Source organism: Takifugu flavidus, chromosome 19, assembly GCF_003711565.1.
Source record: "Takifugu flavidus isolate HTHZ2018 chromosome 19, ASM371156v2, whole genome shotgun sequence".
Classification (NCBI taxonomy): Eukaryota; Metazoa; Chordata; class Actinopteri; order Tetraodontiformes; family Tetraodontidae; genus Takifugu; species Takifugu flavidus.
The window spans coordinates 4,465,996-4,483,144 of NC_079538.1; the positions used below are offsets into that span (position 1 = coordinate 4,465,996).

Here is a 17,149-nt window from a genome sequence, read left to right on the forward strand (position 1 = left end):
TTTGGTTCACTTCCTGTCCTTGGTTCACTTCCTGTCTTTGGTTCACTTCCTGTCCTTGGTTCACTTCCTGACCTTGGTTCATTTCCTGTCCTTGGTTCACTTCCTGACCTTGGTTCACTTCCTGTCTTTGGTTCACTTCCTGTCCTTGGTTCACTTCCTGTCTTTGGTTCACTTCATGACCTTGGTTCACTTCCTGTCTTTGGTTCACTTCCTGTCCTGGTTCACTTCCTGTCTTGGTTCACTTCCTGTCCTTGGTTCACTTCCTGACCTTGGTTCATTTCCTGTCCTTGGTTCACTTCCTGACCTTGGTTCACTTCCTGTCTTTGGTTCACTTCCTGTCCTTGGTTCACTTCCTGTCTTTGGTTCACTTCCTGTCCTTGGTTCACTTCCTGTCTTTGGTTCACTTCCTGTCCTTGGTTCACTTCCTGACCTTGGTTCATTTCCTGTCCTTGGTTCACTTCCTGACCTTGGTTCACTTCCTGTCTTTGGTTCACTTCCTGTCCTTGGTTCACTTCCTGTCTTTGGTTCACTTCCTGTCCTTGGTTCACTTCCTGTCCTTGGTTCACTTCCTGTCTTCTGTTTGCTGGATAGCCCGTTTGCATTCTCGTGGTGATCAGGCTTGTAAATGAGAGGAAACCTGCACAACTTGTCCTGCAACTGAAAGGTTGCCAGTTCAAATCCCAGGACTGATGAGCACCCCCCCCCCCCACCCCCCCAGTGCTCCCTGGGTGCAGTAAAGTGCTGTCCAGGGCTCCTGTCTGGCTCGCCTGGGAGTACCGCTCACTCTCACTGTATGCAAGTATTGTTTTCTTCTTCTTTGGTGCCGATGGTTGAATTTCAGTAAAAACTAACTGGAAATGACGACGTGTGATGTTCAGTCCAGAAGGTGAGAACATCGCACAAAAGAGCCTGTGAAGTCTGGGCCACCTGGGAAAGCTGGCAGAGCCGTCTGAGGTTCCCCGAGGCACATCTGGGCCCGGGTTTGTGCTGGCTGGAGCAGCTGTTTTTCACCTAGCAGTAGCTGACCACATCCTTTCTTCCCCTCCTCACTTCAGACTCAGCAGAAGACGCGAGCTGCTCACCAGCGGGTCTGGTGCTAACGGACGCTGCTGAGCTTCCCCAACCCTTCCAAACCCTGGGAATAAACCTGACGCTAAAACCCCAAAACAAGTCAACAAGGGGTCAAACCTCATGCGGAGACCTTTGCGACACGAGAAAAACAACCACTGAACTCCTCCTTCGCTTCCCTCCTGCAACGTCTGCAGATTTCGACCCTCCTCACATTGAAAATAAGCGTGTGGTGCAAAGAGGGAACTAAAGTTAACATGGAGTTCCTGCCAGTTGCAACAGGCTCTGGTTACTTGTTCCACATGCGGCAGCTGGTGGCGCTGGCCGCTAACGCCGCGCTTTTAAATGCAACGGGCGCAGAAAAAACCCACCGAACCGAGACGGAACATTATAAAAGCACCTTTAGTGAAGGCTTTTATTACGTGAAAGAGTATTAGACTTAAAACCTTCATCAGATAAAAAGCTATGAGGAAAAAGGAGGCGTGGCAGTGAAGGAACTCAAACCCCCATTTAATCACCTATTGAGTCCATCATGCCCTGAAATGACCCCTGGACCTTCCTCTGGGAGGAAGAGGAGGGTTCTTGCTGCATTAAAGGAGACGTTCCCATCATCAACCTCCATGTGAAGACAGCGTCGACCCATGTGACCAGAACTTACCTCCAAGCACAACTGGAGGAACCGGAGCTTTGTCTACCTGACTGAACACACGGTTAGAAATAACGTTTATTGAACGTTTCTCATCGCTGAGGAGTTAAAGCATCATTTCCTCGAGAGGATCCGCATTAGCGCTTTATTGTGAAAGGCAGGGACAGATACTGCTGGAAATCTCAGGACTTTAAATATCAAGAGTCTTAGATTTCAGCCTCTTTTTAATACTTTATGGAAGCGCTCTGATTTATACAAGATGCTGAACGTGTGACTTTATTCAAACCAGATTTTATGGAGCGACTGGATCGGCGTTCCGAACTCGGTCCTTTAACTGGAACTCTTGCCGGTTCAGGAAAGAAAAGAAAAGAAAAGTCGTCCCAACACGAAACGTGTGTGACCGAAGACGAGTAATATGTTTAACGCTGCTGCGTGAGAAAAACCTTCCCGCCTCACATTTATGACAGAACAATTGAAACGTAGCTTTGTGGACCATCAGAGGAAGGGATGGAGGTTCATCAGAACCATGTGTTTGGTTCTGAGCTGCCAGACGAGGCTGAAATCACGATTCTGGCCTTGAATCGGGTCCATTTTACGCGGCCCCCAGGGCCCGGGGCAGCAGCAACACGTGTTCCTGCCCCAGTTCGGCATCTTTAAACGACGCCCAGGTCTGGATCAGCAACATGTCCAGCAGTGCAACATGAAGGCCGATCCAGATTTTAACCGTCACTTTAAATCTACCCTGCTAAAGCTACCGGGGGGCAGTTTTTATCGTTACCAGTCCTGCGAGGCTGGAGCTGAAACACCTGGTGGCAGTTGAACTCTAACACAACTCAACAGTTGTTATTTTTACAGCATCTTGCAGACACAAAAATTAAGTCATTGTTTAAAAAGCTCAGTCAAAACAAGGTGAAAACAGTGACGCAAAATTATGAAATATCGGCAACTTGGTTCAACTTTTGTTCCTGTTTCAAGGAAATCCATCCAGAACAGACATTTTTTACAGTGTAGCGAGCTCATGCTCTGAAAAGCACCATCTGTTCCTCAAACTACAGATCATAATTACTCTGATTAAATAAACACCAACAATCACAATATCTTAATGATTTAAGCCAATAAATGTCCCGTCATTTAGCCCGTTCCAGCTAACGTTTCTCTGTTTCTCATCACGTTTTTATTACGTCAGAGCGAAATGACACAATTGGGTGACATGTTGAGCAGAGACGTTTGTGCTGTTTGCTGAAGGATCGGTGGTTTTTTTAATATATATAAATATATATACTACAAATATTCGTCTGAGCACGTCCTGCCCTCCGAACCCTGACTGTGCATTCCTGGACTCGTGTTTTATGAGCTGATTGTGGGATAAAAGCAACGCTTGATGTTTAGAATTGAAAGGGGCTCCAGAAGTCTGTAAATATGGAACACAGCTCTGCTGGGAACTGTTTTTAATTGAGTCAGTGGTGAAATAATTGAGAAGCGAAACGCTGCAGGAAACACAAGAATCAAAGAATGTGGGTGTGCGTGTGTGTGTGCGTGTGTGTGTGTGTGTGTGTGTGTGTGTGTGTGTGGGTGTGTAAGCGGCTGTGTAAAGTCCCGTCCCCCTCATGTGTATAATAAGAGGGAGGCTGCAGGGGGAAAGTGCTGCTCTCACACATGTTCTCTTCTGCTTCATCTCAATGGGAGCAGCGACGTGTTGGAGGAGGAGAGGCCGTCATTCCACATGTAGCTATCACACACACACACACACACACACACACACACACACACACACACACACACACACACACACACACACAGAGTCTTAGAATTGGGTGTTATTTACATATGTAGGCAATAATGAAAGGCAGGAAATATCTCAATGAACAATTTTCTCAAATCTGTGGCAACAACTTTATTAAACATTCTTAATTTCATTGCAGCAGTCATGAAAATATTGCTCTGTGTGTGTGTGTGTGTGTGTGTGGTGTGTGTGTGTGTGTGTGTGTGTGTGGTGTGTGTGTGTGTGTGTGTGTGTGTGAGAGAGAGAGAGAGAGAGATAAACAAGAGATGCTCTGGGGGGAGAAAGCGTGTCAACCATAATAATTACCTCCAGACTGTAACTGTACATGTGGCAGCTTTCAGTTCCCACAGCAATCAGAGAAGATTATGGGATGTTCATAATCAATCATGTCATCACCAGAGAGGCACAAACATTCGCCTGCCTACACGATCCGTTCTTTTGTGCTCGTGTAAACAGGAGGTTTGTGTTTTCCGAACCAAACAGACGCTTTATAGCGATTTTATTTCTCTGTATGTGACTAAATGTTGAGCTTCCAGGTCACATGATCCGATATCTGTCGTGTGTTTGGCTGCGTGGAGAGTTCATATTCATCCGGTCATCTCATAACTGACCTTCGACCCCACTGATCCGCTCCCTTTAAGTTCTTCCTCTACAGTATGACCAATGGCAACATCTTTGCATGCATGCCCCCCCCCCATGTATGAGCCTGCTGCAGGTTTCTTCCTGTTGAAAAGCACTTTGTTTGAACTGGTTGTTTTATTTCTCTTGCCCCCCCATTCCTACTGTATTGCATCACGCACAACATTCTTCTTCTTTTTTTTTTTGGAATGTTCACACGGCTCCTTGTCGCTGTCCAAACATCCCTCTCCCAGAATCGCAGCAACTTCCCCTCCAGCAGGCGAGGCCTCTGCTGGGTCTGGATCCCATTATCACTCTGGAAGCTGCTCAGATACAAGTCAGGAGCAGACCTGCTGACACTTCCTGCCCTCAGGAAGATGCTCCGGGAGGATTCGACTGGCCAACATGTCCACAATCTTCGGACCCACTGTGACTTTATTCTACCGTCACGTGCAGTAAAAGATAGGTGGTCTCTTACCTGTGAGGTGCAGGACTCACCTGCAAGACTGCAGCTGCACCTGGAGGGACAGACTGAACTGATTCTCTGAGAAAACTGGACTGGCAAATTCCCAAAAGCCGATAGCAATGCTAATATCAAGTCTAATACTATTATTGATACGTAAAAAGTAAGATTTTAATCAAAGATCTTTCGTTCCTTTAGTAACCATTCAAACATGGTTAACCTACCTATGTAACCTACCCGTCTTCACTCCTCCCCGTCACATGTGTCGGCCATATTGACCTGCAGTGTGTGTGTCCAGGCGCGTCCATGAATGCTGTGTGTGGTCCTCTAGTGGCATTTACAACCAGCAGATGTCAGCGTGCCCGTTACCACCATGAGGACGGTTGCTGTTATTTCAATCAGTGAGCGTGTGTGAAGGGGTGGGGGGGGGGTGATAGAGAATGACAAGGGTGCTGGAGGTTATTACAACTGGGGGCTCAAGCAGAAAAAACAACTGAACCCACCACAGACCGCATTCTGCTGCCCCAACACACACACGGACAAGAAATGCACCAATCACACAAGCTGTGTCCAGACGACCAGGCACCATGAGTAAAATTTACTACTTACAGGAACATGCAGAGACAGACAGTAGACAATAATAAGTCCCAGCGGTCAGGAAGCCAGCAGCAGAATAATTGTTCCAAATTAACATTTGCAGGGAGTGAAACAGCCTGAAGACCTGGGTTGACTGACTGATCCAATATTAGGACCCACCTAAACACGTCCAAAACCGGTTTTAAAGAATAAACACTTTGATTTTATTCACCCTCATCGGACTGTGTTGTCTGACTAAACTGAGAAATAGAAACATTTGAACCAAAATCTCCACTGTGAAGCGTCTACTTGAGACATTCGCGTCACCTGGTGGCAAAAGCGGGGAACTGGTGCATGGACCACAAATGATACAAGATTAAAAAAGAACACAAGTTAATCGTTGTGAACTTGGTTTTTGACAAAATAATCATAAAAACTGAAATATCCAATAAAGGACGACCTAAACCATCGTCTTCCATACAGGCAAAGTCTAATCTGCTGAGTCACAGTCCAGGTGGAGGGCAGATGTATCATGACTCAGGGATTATAAATTGTGACAAACACTGATCTTAATCTTGCTGAAATCTGTAATAGATTCTGTGTATTATAAGAGTGGGGTCTGATTTGAATATATTTTACCGATTTTGAAGCTAAATGTTTGCACATGTTTGCTGCTGGTTTTTTTTTTTAGATTATATGACCACTCTATCACTGTTCTGCTAAGATTAATTTAGCTGAACTACAGATTCATTTATATTAGGCGAAGGGAAATGAACAGGAAAAGTAATCATTAACTAAAAGTTCATCCTGCCAAGATAACCTTTGCTAAATTGAGATTCATATACATTTTAGGTTATAACTACCAGCACCCGTTCGTGTCCCCCGTCCTCGTTAGTATAGTGGACAGTATCTCCGCCTGTCACGCGGAAGACCGGGGTTCGATTCCCCGACGGGGAGTAAAATCTTTTTATGGTTAAGAAAGATGGAAGAAGTCTCCTCTTTTGTAATAGGAGCAATGTCACAACAACCCCAATAATTCACAAAAGAAGTGGGGATGTGGAGATACAACAACACCAAGTTGATGCCTCCAGTGGAAGGAAGAAGCCCCTTTTAAAACATAATATGTAATATATAATAAAGGAGTGACATTCCAACGTGGGGCTGTTTCTCAAACAGTCCTCTTTAGTATAGTGGACAGTTTCTCCGCCTGTCACGCGCAAGACCGGGGTTTGATTCTGAAATGTAAAAACAAATTAACCTGTTCAGTGGTTGTTTTACTAAATTAAAACAAATTTTTGCCTCATGCACAATCCTCCTGTTAATCTCATTGGGAACGTTCAGTTGAACTTTTATTTACAAGTACATGTATTTCAATTACCTTCTAGCACTTTTCAGAAACCAAGGGGCAGAACCACACTCAGTGGGGCAAAGGTCAGTGCTTTACCATGGAAACCAAAACAACAGCATAAGTAATGGCAGTTTAACAACAATGAGATGTAAAACAAACAAACAAACAAACAGTTACAACAGTAAGAATAGTCCTCACTGTCGTTACACAAATGCAGCAAAGGTTAGACTGTCATCCCGACCATCGAGAGCGGCGCTTTCAGATTCCCTCAGCTGTATTAACGATCCTGAATTTCTAGTTTTAACCTCTAGGGGGCGCTAACACGCCAAAATCTACCACACGTCCGAAATATAATAGAAGAAGAAGAAGAAGAAGAAGAAGACGCATCAGAACAATGGGCAATCTGGTCAGTAAACGTCGATTTCTTCTTTACCATGTAAATATTTAAGGTTTTACTTTTGAGGTTGTAATATATATGCTTAAAAACCTCAAATCATAAAACGATAAATGCAAACACGTTTTTTTGTTGTGAAAACTCAAAACACAAGATTTCCTTTGATTAGGTCTTTCTACATTAGTGTTATCTGTTAGTTAATCTAATGTGCTGCATTTAATGTCATACAGGCTTGAAGCACTTCTGGTCTGTGCAGCAGTAAACATGGTTAATGTACACAAAGGCGTTCTTATTGAGTGGTGAGTTCAACTTTAAACTGCCAGGAATGTTTTATCAAGTATCTCAAAAAGACAATCTCCCTGAGACATATGGCCTTTCTACAGGAGGCACATTATTATTATTTTCCATTTGTGAAAACATGTTTTTATTTTCTCTCATGTGTTCACCTGGACCAGTGATCCTGCTATGAAAGAGTTCCTCCTCCACCTGGATGAGACCATGGCTCTTGGAAAGAAGTTCATCCTGAAGGACCTTGACGAAACTCACCTCTTTATATTAGCGGAGGTGGTTCAGACTCTCCAGGAGAGAGTTGGCGAGTTGATGGACCAGAATTCCTTTCCTATCACGCAAAAATAAACTCTTAACAAAATGATCTCTCTTTTTTTAAATCATTTGAAAATCTGACCAGTGCATTTTGTTTGTAAGTAGTAGTGTTTATTTACTGTCACCCAAACATAGTTTTCATTTTAATTTATTATTTTGGTCGATCAGTTAACAGTTCTTTGTGTAAAGTAACTTTTCCCAGATGCATTACCTGTAAATTAATGTCACAATCCTTGAGTGCAGTTGTTTATGTGCATAAAGTGTGTGAATGTGAGAAATATGAGTCATTTGCAACATTGGCAGTTTGGACCATGATCCCACTGTGAACTGGTCCTGGTGAATTAACATGAACATGGAACATCTTGCTTGGCCTTTTGGGATAATAATCCCTCATTAAAATCACATTTACAAGCCTTTCTTTACCCAATTTGGATGCGTTTCTGGTAATCGTCATCTGCTGCTTATAAATATAATACAAGATCTAGTAGAAATACTGGGATTATAAAAACATTGGTAATTAATCACTAATCTTATGATTCAAGCGCCCTAACAAACTAGATTGGCCCAGGGTCTAGGCCTGTCTGAACCAATCAGAAGGCTGAACTGTCTACATATGATTCAAGCCTTGTGATTGGTCCAAAGTCTACGGCACTGTAGACTCTGGACCAATCAGAAGGCTGAACTGTCTACCTCGGTGTCGAGCAGACTGACGTGAACGGAGAGAGACAGGAGCGAGACACACACCACAACTTGGTGTTTTCTATTATTGATCCTCACGTTAAACACTTTTTGAGATTGAAGAATAAAACACTTATGGGTTTTCAAATCTTAAATCTGATCAACTCTCTTTAACTACAACTCTCTGTTCACAAACAAGGCCGTCAATTTAACTACAACTGGGCGGTGCAAAGGCCAACTCCAGCCAGGAGAGGTCGCTGTGACTAAAGCTTGGATTATTAACTTGGTCATGTCACCTTGGAACAAGTGGTTCTTGTAGCGTTGGTAAACGTCGTTAGTCTGTAGGAACTTGTTCGCTTTAAAGTTTTACTTATAATTATCTTTGCACATGATGAGGGGGGTGCACCGTTCCTGGAGGTACTGCAATACCAGGTCGATGCGTGGAGTGGACGGAGCAAGCCCCTATTCCATCTCCCTGTTCCAAAAATCAATTTAATATATGGTCCCCGGGTAGGGGACGTATCAGATATTAAACTGATAAGAACAGATACTACACTTGATCTTAGCCAAAAGGCCGAGAAGCGATAACACATAACTGGCGAGGTAGGGACCGCATTCCAGTGACTATGACTTTCACTCACGGTTGTACGTGGTATGGTGTATGGCGTATGTGTTATATGGTTGTATGCCTTTATAAATGTTGTGGGAAAAACAGCAATAAATATTCATCGCTATCATTAGGAAAGGGTACACAGGCTAGCGCTGCGTTAAAAACAAAGAAAACACAAAAAACGAGGATTCTAAACGCCGCTTTGAGCCTTCTCAGGTCACGTGGTGTACTTTTGTCCAATGGGCAGCCGTATCATACAATTAGTTTAAAATTCGAGTTACGCGTTAATTGGTCGCTAAACTGTTTGTTCAGGTCACGTCTCGGTCAGAACGCGCATTATGGCTTTCTCGTTAATATAGCGATTAACGATTATCACCGATTGTCACGAGGCGACTCGTGTATTCCAATAGAGAACAAGCCAATCAGGTCGACGTCTCCTTTACCTAATCACTCGAAAGTTCTGGTTCAAATCTTCTTTTGGTCATTATCAAATAGGGGGTTATGCATGTTATCGATTGACAATACTTCACAACAAAGATAATGAAACAAACATTGACTGAAAATATCAGTAAAACGAACAAGTCCGTTAAAGTCTATCTTTCTCTAAGGCATCCTCGTTAGTATAGTGGACAGTATCTCCGCCTGTCACGCGGAAGACCGGGGTTCGATTCCCCGACGGGGAGTACACCTTTTTTTTCCCTCTTCGAGCTGTAAAAATATGCCTGATGAGGAAATACAACGCTACAGGCCTGGACATAGAGCGATAATCACCGCCCCCGAAGAGGCAATAACCCTCAGGTGGGTACAGCCCCTGAACATAGAGGGGCGGTGTTCCCCGGCTTAAATTAAACTGCGGTCTCAATCTTTGGAAAAGCCAATCGATCCTAGAGTTTATTTAGAATTTAAAAATCTGCCCGCTGTTTATTCCGGACATCTCCGTGGATTTTGACAAGGTACGTGCGCAAATTGAGGTCTGTTATTCGTTAAGTTTTTTTTCATTTCACATAAAATATCACCGTAAATGCTTAATGCAATATGTCCAAGTCATGTCAGGCATTTTTAACGCTAATGTAACTTGATCATCGGGAGTTTTGCAATAAAGTTTGTGCAGTTGCTGCCGGAGCTTTAGCTGGTTGTATTTTTTTCGCTGGAGTGCGTCGTTTCTGATTACTTGTTATAACATTATGTTATGTTATGACATTGCTCCCAGACAAAAGAAATGGCATGACCTTTACACTCAGGTAAAACGACCAACCTAAAACGACTTACATTAATCATTTAATATAGCAGACTACATTTTTCCCTCAGGTATAGACAGGATATAATCTATCTAGATTTATAACTATTAGCAGGATAAAAATCCCTCGGAAGAACTTAACACGGTGAACTGTTACATTCAGTAGGGTGTTTACACATTTATTAGTCAGCTATTATGTTATGTGAAACAAGAGTAAGATTTTTTTGTTGTTACAGATAGAAAAGTGCCCTCTGCAGCTGAGGGGTCAAAGGGCCCTGGTGAGAGAGCCACAGGGGTGCAATTGCAGCTTTCACACTCACAAGGTGACTACAATTAAAAAGAAAGACTGCAAATATAGAAAAATTCATTTCCAATGAGAGGTTGACTGCTGACACTGACGGCACATCCTCCACCTTCAGCCGTGCCTCCTCCACCTCCAGCCGTGCCTCCTCCACCCAGCTGGGCCTCCTCTTCAGTCATCTACAGTTTTGCTTCAGCCCCAGCTTCCTTCTTCCATGTCCTCTTCACAACAGGATGTAAGTGATAAATAAATAAATTCTCAGTCGATCTATAGATCACCTTCCACCTTCCCCAACTATTCTATCCTGCCGGCTCCCCGGTGAATCCTGTCTGCTGTCTATTCCTGATAATAAAGCTGTGTTCCGTCGAACTCCGGTGTCGCATTTGGGTTCTCGTCGGGTCCCTGACGTCTGTCTGTCTGCAAGAATTTAAGTAGTGACAAGGAAATTGTGATGCCACAGAAGCTAAATATCAGTTTTTATTTTCCAGGCTGGAGACAACCGCAGCATTCCTGGAACGGACCGTGTAGATGAACTGGCTGAATACTTGGTGGAGCTACGAGAGCAGACGGGATTGACCCTGAACGATCAACAAGTTAGCACCATTCTGGGTTTGTGGCAGAGTCTGGACAAATTTGACAAAGACAGGATTGTGTATGCTGCAAGACATCAGGACCGGTTGCTAACTGGACGCTTCAGGTCTCCTAAAAAGAAGGCTGTGTTCACTCCTGGGGTGGAAAGCACAAAACGGTGTGTTCTTGGCTCAAGTGCTGTCGCCTGATTGAGACCATCTTCGTGAGGCTGTGCAACATTCACACGAGCCCCAAAAACAGGAGGACAACACAGCGATCTCGATGGTCTCTAATTTTACAGGACTACAAAAAGATCCGGCAGCTGGTTCTGTGCAATGGGACACTAATGCAGCAGACAACCCTCCAACGTGTAGTGAACCAGACCACCCTCATGCAGTGGAATAACCAACGGCTGAAGGGTCAGGAGGCGTCTGTTCTTTTGCAAGGTGTGCAACGGCCAGCTGACCCATCTCTCTGCCACAGTACCAACAGCAGCCCCCAGTTACCAGCTGCACACCTACAACATGCCAGCAAATACAGCTGGACAGGCAAAACCGAGGGTGCGGCGAACTGATCCTGCAGTTGCCTCCAGTGGACCATCAGCCACCCTCTTCAGTCCTCGGTCACACAAGCTCCTCAGCTCCCAACAGAGACAGGCCCATTCTGCCGAAGTTTGTAGTGCCGCAGCTTGTTTTGGTACCACAGCTGACCATTTCCTCTGATAACACTTCTCCTGCTCCAGAGCCCCATGTTTCCACTCTCTCGGATGTGAAACAAAAAAGAAAGTATAGTCGGACGGTCACTGCTAATTCTTGTAGAGCTTGCGGACAGTTCAGGACGGTGGAGACTGGCCACAGCCAGTACAAATTAAGTTTTACAAACCATTCCTACAAAAATAATTCTATCATTTTTGGGTCCGGGTGGGATTGAACTTCTGTCTTTCCTTCTCTTCTTCCCTATCTTATACAGATAATTGTTCCCCAGCTTAGACTCAGAGGAGCATGCCAGTGGCCGCTTCCTGTCATGGGAAGCCTGCATCCTCAACCAGCCCAGTCCAGCGCACCGTGAGGGTTAGCATGTTCCCTGCTGTGGTGACATGACGGTGAGTCTCCGCGCTTTGCTTCCACATCTTTCGAGTTCTTAGCGAAACACACACTGGCTCACAGAATGTGATCAGTTTCCATTTCAGACAGGGTGGACAAGCAGGTGGTCCGCCTCTTGAGGGATCGCACAACACCATGGCCAAGGTGTGGCGCTGGGTCCAGGAAAGCCACTGTGAGGAGCACCTGCAGGGGAAAGACCTCTCTGCTCACACAGTACACAAAACCTGGGAAGATCACAGGTGAGACGATGGCCGAAGGGCTCACGGAGCGCTACCAAAGGGCAGGAGAGGCGGCTCCGGGACCGATGCACGTGGACCGCGGCTGTTGTCGGGCTCTCGGAGTCTCCTCTTTGGAGCAGCTCTTCGACAAGTGGGTCGACAGAGGCATGCTGATCCGTCTGGACATCTTCCACTGGATCCGCAGGTTTGACGCGGCTGTTCGGACGGATCACCATTCCAAGTGTGCCCTGTTTAAATCCGCTTTATCGGCCGCCATCTTCTCCTCTTGCAGGCGGTGCGTGCGGGACTCCCGGACATGGCCGACTCCCTTTCAGATCGCCAGCATATCGAGAGGCATGTCACCAAAAGGGACCCGTCCCATTATGCAAGGGGGCCCAGGAAACCTTTGTGCGTGTCCAGAAGGTCAGACACACTGAAAGGACCGGCGGGAACGGATGCGAACCAGGTCCATCAAGGGCAACGATGACGTCGATCGTGTGTGTGCATACGAATTTTGTGCCACCTACAACCTTCACAGCTCTGACGTGGAGCTTGTCTGGTTTTTCCTGAAGTGATGATGATCTTTAGCTTTATCCACGTTCAGGAGGAGGTTGTGGACTTTTACTTCCTTTCTGGAGACCAACCGTACTGTGAAGTCTGCAGACAGTCCTGGAGACGCCGTAGTGACAGCGGAGGGCTCAGGACACCGTCCAGGGTTTGGTTGATTGACCACCATGTCTCTAAAGCCAAGAGGGAAAAAAAGTCAAGTTGAATATTTACATTTGAATGATTTACCATTAAAACTTTCTTTTCAGCACTGTGGCCAAATTAACCCAGAGTCACAGTGTCTTAGATCCACGTATCCCTTCTTCCCTTAGTGGTGAAGACTTCATGAGCTTCTTCACTGATAAAGTTCTAGCTATCAGAGAGAAAGCTAACCAGGCCATCCCAACAACTGGACCATCACCAGATGTGCTGACTGTGGGAACATACAGGGTCTCCAACGAGCCCTTAAACTCCTTCAGCCCTATATATTTTTGCTTAAAAAAAACATCACTGGATCCTGACGTATTAGCAAATTATAGGCCGATATCCAACCTTCCTTTTATCTCTAAAGTTCTAGAGAAGGTGGTGGTGACCCAGTTACTGGAGCACCTGCAGAGGAAGAGCCTGTTTGAGATGTTTCAGTCAGGCTTTAGAGCTCATCACAGCACAGAAACAGCACTTCTTAAAGTCACTAATGATCTTCTCATAGCTTCCGATCATGGACTGGTCTCTCTGCTGGTTCTGCTGGACCTCAGTGCTGCTTTTGAGCCAGTTGATCACAGCATCCTGTTACAGAGACGGGAACATGTGATTGGGATTACTCATTTTCCAGCCGCCCATCAGCAGGAGGGTCCCCCTACATGAGCCTGGTCCTGCTCAAGGTTTCTTCCTGTTAAAGGGGACTTTTTCCTTGCCACTGTTGCTTGTCTGGGGTCAGGCCCCAGGATTCTGGAAAGCGCCTTGAAACAATTTTGATTGTAAAAGACGCTGTATAAATAAAGATTGATTTGACCAGCACCTGTATATAGTGGACACCATGTCTCTAAAAGCAAGGGAGGGGGAATATTGACTGAATATTGACTGACTGGAGTCATGAAGACTCCATCTTTAAGCATCACTCTTTAGGATCCCTTAGCTTAGTGCCTAAAGATTTTCTGTAATCTTAACACTTCAAATCCTTAACTGGAAAACACCTATGCACCCTAATTATTTTACATTTGTACATGTATGCACCCAAATCAAGTTTCATCTGTTACTTTTAGCTGGAAGAATTGCTAAATCATGCACATACACACACCATGATCCAGTATGTAATCTAGGAATACAAAGATTTACACACCAACAGCACTAGAGCAGAATCTTTTGCTCCAAATTAAGTTCATGCAAAATCAGTTACAACCAACAGAAGCTCTTGCAATGTTTTTTTTCCCCCCCACAAGTTATCAGGGGAGATTCTTACGCCTCTTCAGAGGTTGCTATGGCGTCAGTTGTCCACCAGATGTCACCATCACTGAAGTCTTGAAGCTTTTAATCTTTTTCGACACAATTTTTAGGAAAGCCTCAGTGCTTCACGAGGCTTCACTTGCCCACCCCTACTTCAGGGTTGCCTTGCCCTCACTAACTGACAACACTGATGTTGACATTTGTGTTTAAGTGGATTATTTTCAACAAGTTATCAGGGGAGAGCGCGAACGCAGTCCCCCACTACCAGAAATTATGCAGTCGAGATTCCCACATTTGGGGAATTCGCAGGGGTCAGCACAGCCGGAGTGCAATGGCTGAGCCTCGCCCTGGGTGAACCACCTTCGTGATCATGGTATCTCCCCTGCCAGGTAAGTATGAGTTGTACAGCGCACGTTTGGGGAGGTCTTTCACAGTGACACCATTCTCACTCACGTAGCCAGGAAATTATCACAATCTCAAACACAACAGGATCTATGAGTGTTATGTACTACATGCAGGATATTTTTACAGCAAAATCTGGATTTGAGCATAACGTTTTACTCACAGCTTGTATTTCCCATAATGCATAGCTGCGCCCCCACATCAGACTCTTTCTGAAATCATCTATTTGCTATAAACGTGCACCTAAAAAGACCTGATGGGGCAACAGCAGGTTAGAGAGCACCAAAGCTACAAGACACTGTAATAACATTTGTAATATAAACTCTCTGAGCCACGTTTAAACACTCAAAAGGAGACAATAGAAGTACACTTCCTTCCCTCCCCCGCCAGATGCGTCACTTCCTCATCTGCCTGGTCACTAGCGCACGCTACCGCCACCTGTGGTGAACAAGTGTAACAACATGGTGTTGCAGGGTGAAACATACCTCCCTCCAGCTTCTGATCTCTTCCCCCTCACATGGTTCCAGTGGGGCTGGGCTCCATCCCTGCTACCTTCCAAGAGCCATCAGCAGGTTGGACCCGCTCAGGTCACCAGGGTACTGCAGGGCCAAGGATGATGCATCCACAGCTAAAACAGAAAAAAAAAGTGAATCAACACTTGTCTGTTTCCAAAATGTAAAATGAAGTGTCATATAAAAGGAACGTGAACTGCGAGGCTGCACCTCGTTTACATACGATTTAAAAACAAAAACAGTGCTTCATTTATTCTCCATAATCTTAAAAGTAGAGATGGAGTCAGCCTCCCGTACCTGGACAGAGAGCTGCGAGTCCCTACCAAGTCTCACTCAGACTGCCCCCCCAAACATGTGGCCTCTGGATGCTGTTGGGGGCCCCGCGGAGATCCTCGCCGGAGAGCCAGGCCACTGCTGCCTTGACCTTTCGCCATGTATAAATTGGCACGGAGGCGATTCTTCTGTGTCCCCGACCTGCAGCTGATAACAGAGACTTGATCTGAGCCAAAAAGCCGAGAAGCAATACCACATAATCGGGAAAGGGAGGAACGGATTCCAGTTACTAGGACTTTCACGCAGTTATTCAGCTAAACAATTTAATAAATACAGAACTGATGCATCGTGACACGTGGTTGAATATGTACAGAAGTTAAAGAGGGAAAGTTCGTAAAATAATAGAACTCTGTCTCCCTCTGGCGAGCGCGATCAAGAGGCTAAAATTAACAAACATAAATTTGGATGTTCAGAGGCGAGAATAAAACACCAGAGCCGACCAGCTTCGAAATTTGAGGGAGAAATATTTTTAAAAATTAGGCACGGACTTCATATGTCACCAGTATTTCCATTAATGCATCACGTTGGGAGTTTGTTCTAAATCGTCAACAAGTATGAAATGTAATGCATTTAACGCTTACAAGCTCGCAATCATATTATGATATAGCATATATACATATATTGCATTTTTTTACTAAAATGGAATCCAAGTTTGTTCCCTAAAATTCAATATACTGTAAACACGTATTTTCATGAAACGACCAAATACATTTTGACTCATGCGGACTTAAACAAGAGCAACATTTGGGTGCCTTTATTTTTAATTCCCCGTGTGGCAACGCTTTGACTTTGAACCAATTCTTGACAGATATTACGGATATAATCTTAGTTTAAATCGGCCTTCGTGGCAACGCTGTTAACATGTTTGTTAGCCTAGCTTTAGCATATAAGCTAACAAATGAAATCGGTAAAAACTTGTTTAACGCTTTGTCTTGACCATCATATTTAATGACATTCCATACATTCAAACAGCACTGAGGTGTAAAACTAAAAGACTCGGTTACAAAATAACGTAAGAGAAACTATTTCTTACTTTATCACCTCGAAGAACGTTTCTGACGTGGCTTCCTCGATCCTACAAATAGTTCCGACTACGTAATTTGATTGGACAAGACGCTTTCCACCAGAGATGGGACTTCTTACATGTAATATCACTCCGCTGTACAGGTGCCCTAATAACTGTTAATTGACTAATTGGCAACAGCCCCTCTCCCCTCCTGTTACCGAGCTGTGTCAAACAAACCCTCAAACCAATCAAACCTCTTCTCGCTTATTACTACTAACTGATAAAATCTAACAAGGTTATGCTGAATATCAGGATGGTGTGACTCATTTTCGACCGAATCACACCAGTGCTGATATTCTGATATTTGCCTAATTAACATAACAGCAGGGGGCGATGTTGTGTTGCTGGCGATTTACGTGATTGCGCAACAGTCGTGTTCAACCCGCGTGTGTGTGTGTGTGTGTGTGTGGTGTGTGTGTGTGTGTGTGTGTGTGAGAGAGAGAGAGAGAGAGAGAGAGAAAACCTTGCTTTTACGCATCATAGATTTCAGGGACTAAATACAGTAACTTTTTCCTATAGTAGTGGATTTTTTCTTTTTTTAAATAAAAAAAATTAAATAATTTAACCACATTAACTAACTCGTCATTGCTGTAAACAACTATACAAGTAAATAAAACTGCCTTTGGAGTTA

General features: G+C 44.6%; 1 protein-coding gene, 2 long non-coding RNA genes and 4 other non-coding genes across 13 annotated transcripts; 4 read left to right on the forward strand and 3 right to left on the reverse strand.

Moving 5' to 3' along the window:
* The first annotated feature begins 6,039 nt into the window (after positions 1–6,039).
* trnad-guc (transfer RNA aspartic acid (anticodon GUC)) lies at positions 6,040–6,111 on the forward strand. Its single transcript has one exon. It is a non-coding gene; the product is annotated as a tRNA-Asp (tRNA).
* Positions 6,112–6,810: 699 nt separating this feature from the next.
* On the forward strand, positions 6,811–7,548 carry LOC130516628 (general transcription factor IIH subunit 5-like). 2 transcript variants are annotated; one of them, XM_057017822.1, is made up of 3 exons: positions 6,811–6,908; positions 7,127–7,195; positions 7,352–7,548. In XM_057017822.1, the coding sequence occupies exons 2-3, from the start codon at positions 7,161–7,163 to the stop codon at positions 7,530–7,532; spliced, it is 216 nt and encodes a 71-aa protein (XP_056873802.1). In that variant the 5' UTR covers positions 6,811–6,908; positions 7,127–7,160; the 3' UTR covers positions 7,533–7,548. The 2 variants fall into 2 exon arrangements, with proteins under 2 accessions (XP_056873802.1, XP_056873801.1); XM_057017821.1 differs by having other exon boundaries at positions 6,879–6,938.
* A 1,024-nt stretch (positions 7,549–8,572) lies between these two features.
* On the reverse strand, positions 8,573–8,763 carry LOC130516682 (U2 spliceosomal RNA). Its single transcript, XR_008947572.1, has one exon. It is a non-coding gene; the product is annotated as a U2 spliceosomal RNA (small nuclear RNA).
* A 629-nt stretch (positions 8,764–9,392) lies between these two features.
* Positions 9,393–13,779, forward strand: LOC130516629 (uncharacterized). 5 transcript variants are annotated; one of them, XR_008947540.1, is made up of 4 exons: positions 9,393–9,585; positions 10,261–10,560; positions 10,814–12,421; positions 12,509–13,779. It is a non-coding gene; the product is annotated as an uncharacterized LOC130516629 (long non-coding RNA). The 5 variants fall into 5 exon arrangements; XR_008947539.1 differs by lacking the exon at positions 9,393–9,585 and adding an exon at positions 9,592–9,758; XR_008947538.1 differs by lacking the exon at positions 9,393–9,585 and adding an exon at positions 9,592–9,740.
* Positions 9,399–9,470, forward strand: trnad-guc (transfer RNA aspartic acid (anticodon GUC)). The gene has a single exon. It is a non-coding gene; the product is annotated as a tRNA-Asp (tRNA).
* LOC130516631 (uncharacterized) lies at positions 12,820–16,806 on the reverse strand. 2 transcript variants are annotated; one of them, XR_008947543.1, is made up of 4 exons: positions 16,486–16,806; positions 15,417–15,599; positions 15,093–15,206; positions 12,820–12,956 (listed from the first exon to the last, which is right to left on the reverse strand). It is a non-coding gene; the product is annotated as an uncharacterized LOC130516631 (long non-coding RNA). The 2 variants fall into 2 exon arrangements; XR_008947542.1 differs by having other exon boundaries at positions 15,093–15,235.
* On the reverse strand, positions 14,439–14,602 carry LOC130516665 (U1 spliceosomal RNA). Its single transcript, XR_008947555.1, has one exon. It is a non-coding gene; the product is annotated as a U1 spliceosomal RNA (small nuclear RNA).
* Positions 16,807–17,149: the final 343 nt, after the last annotated feature.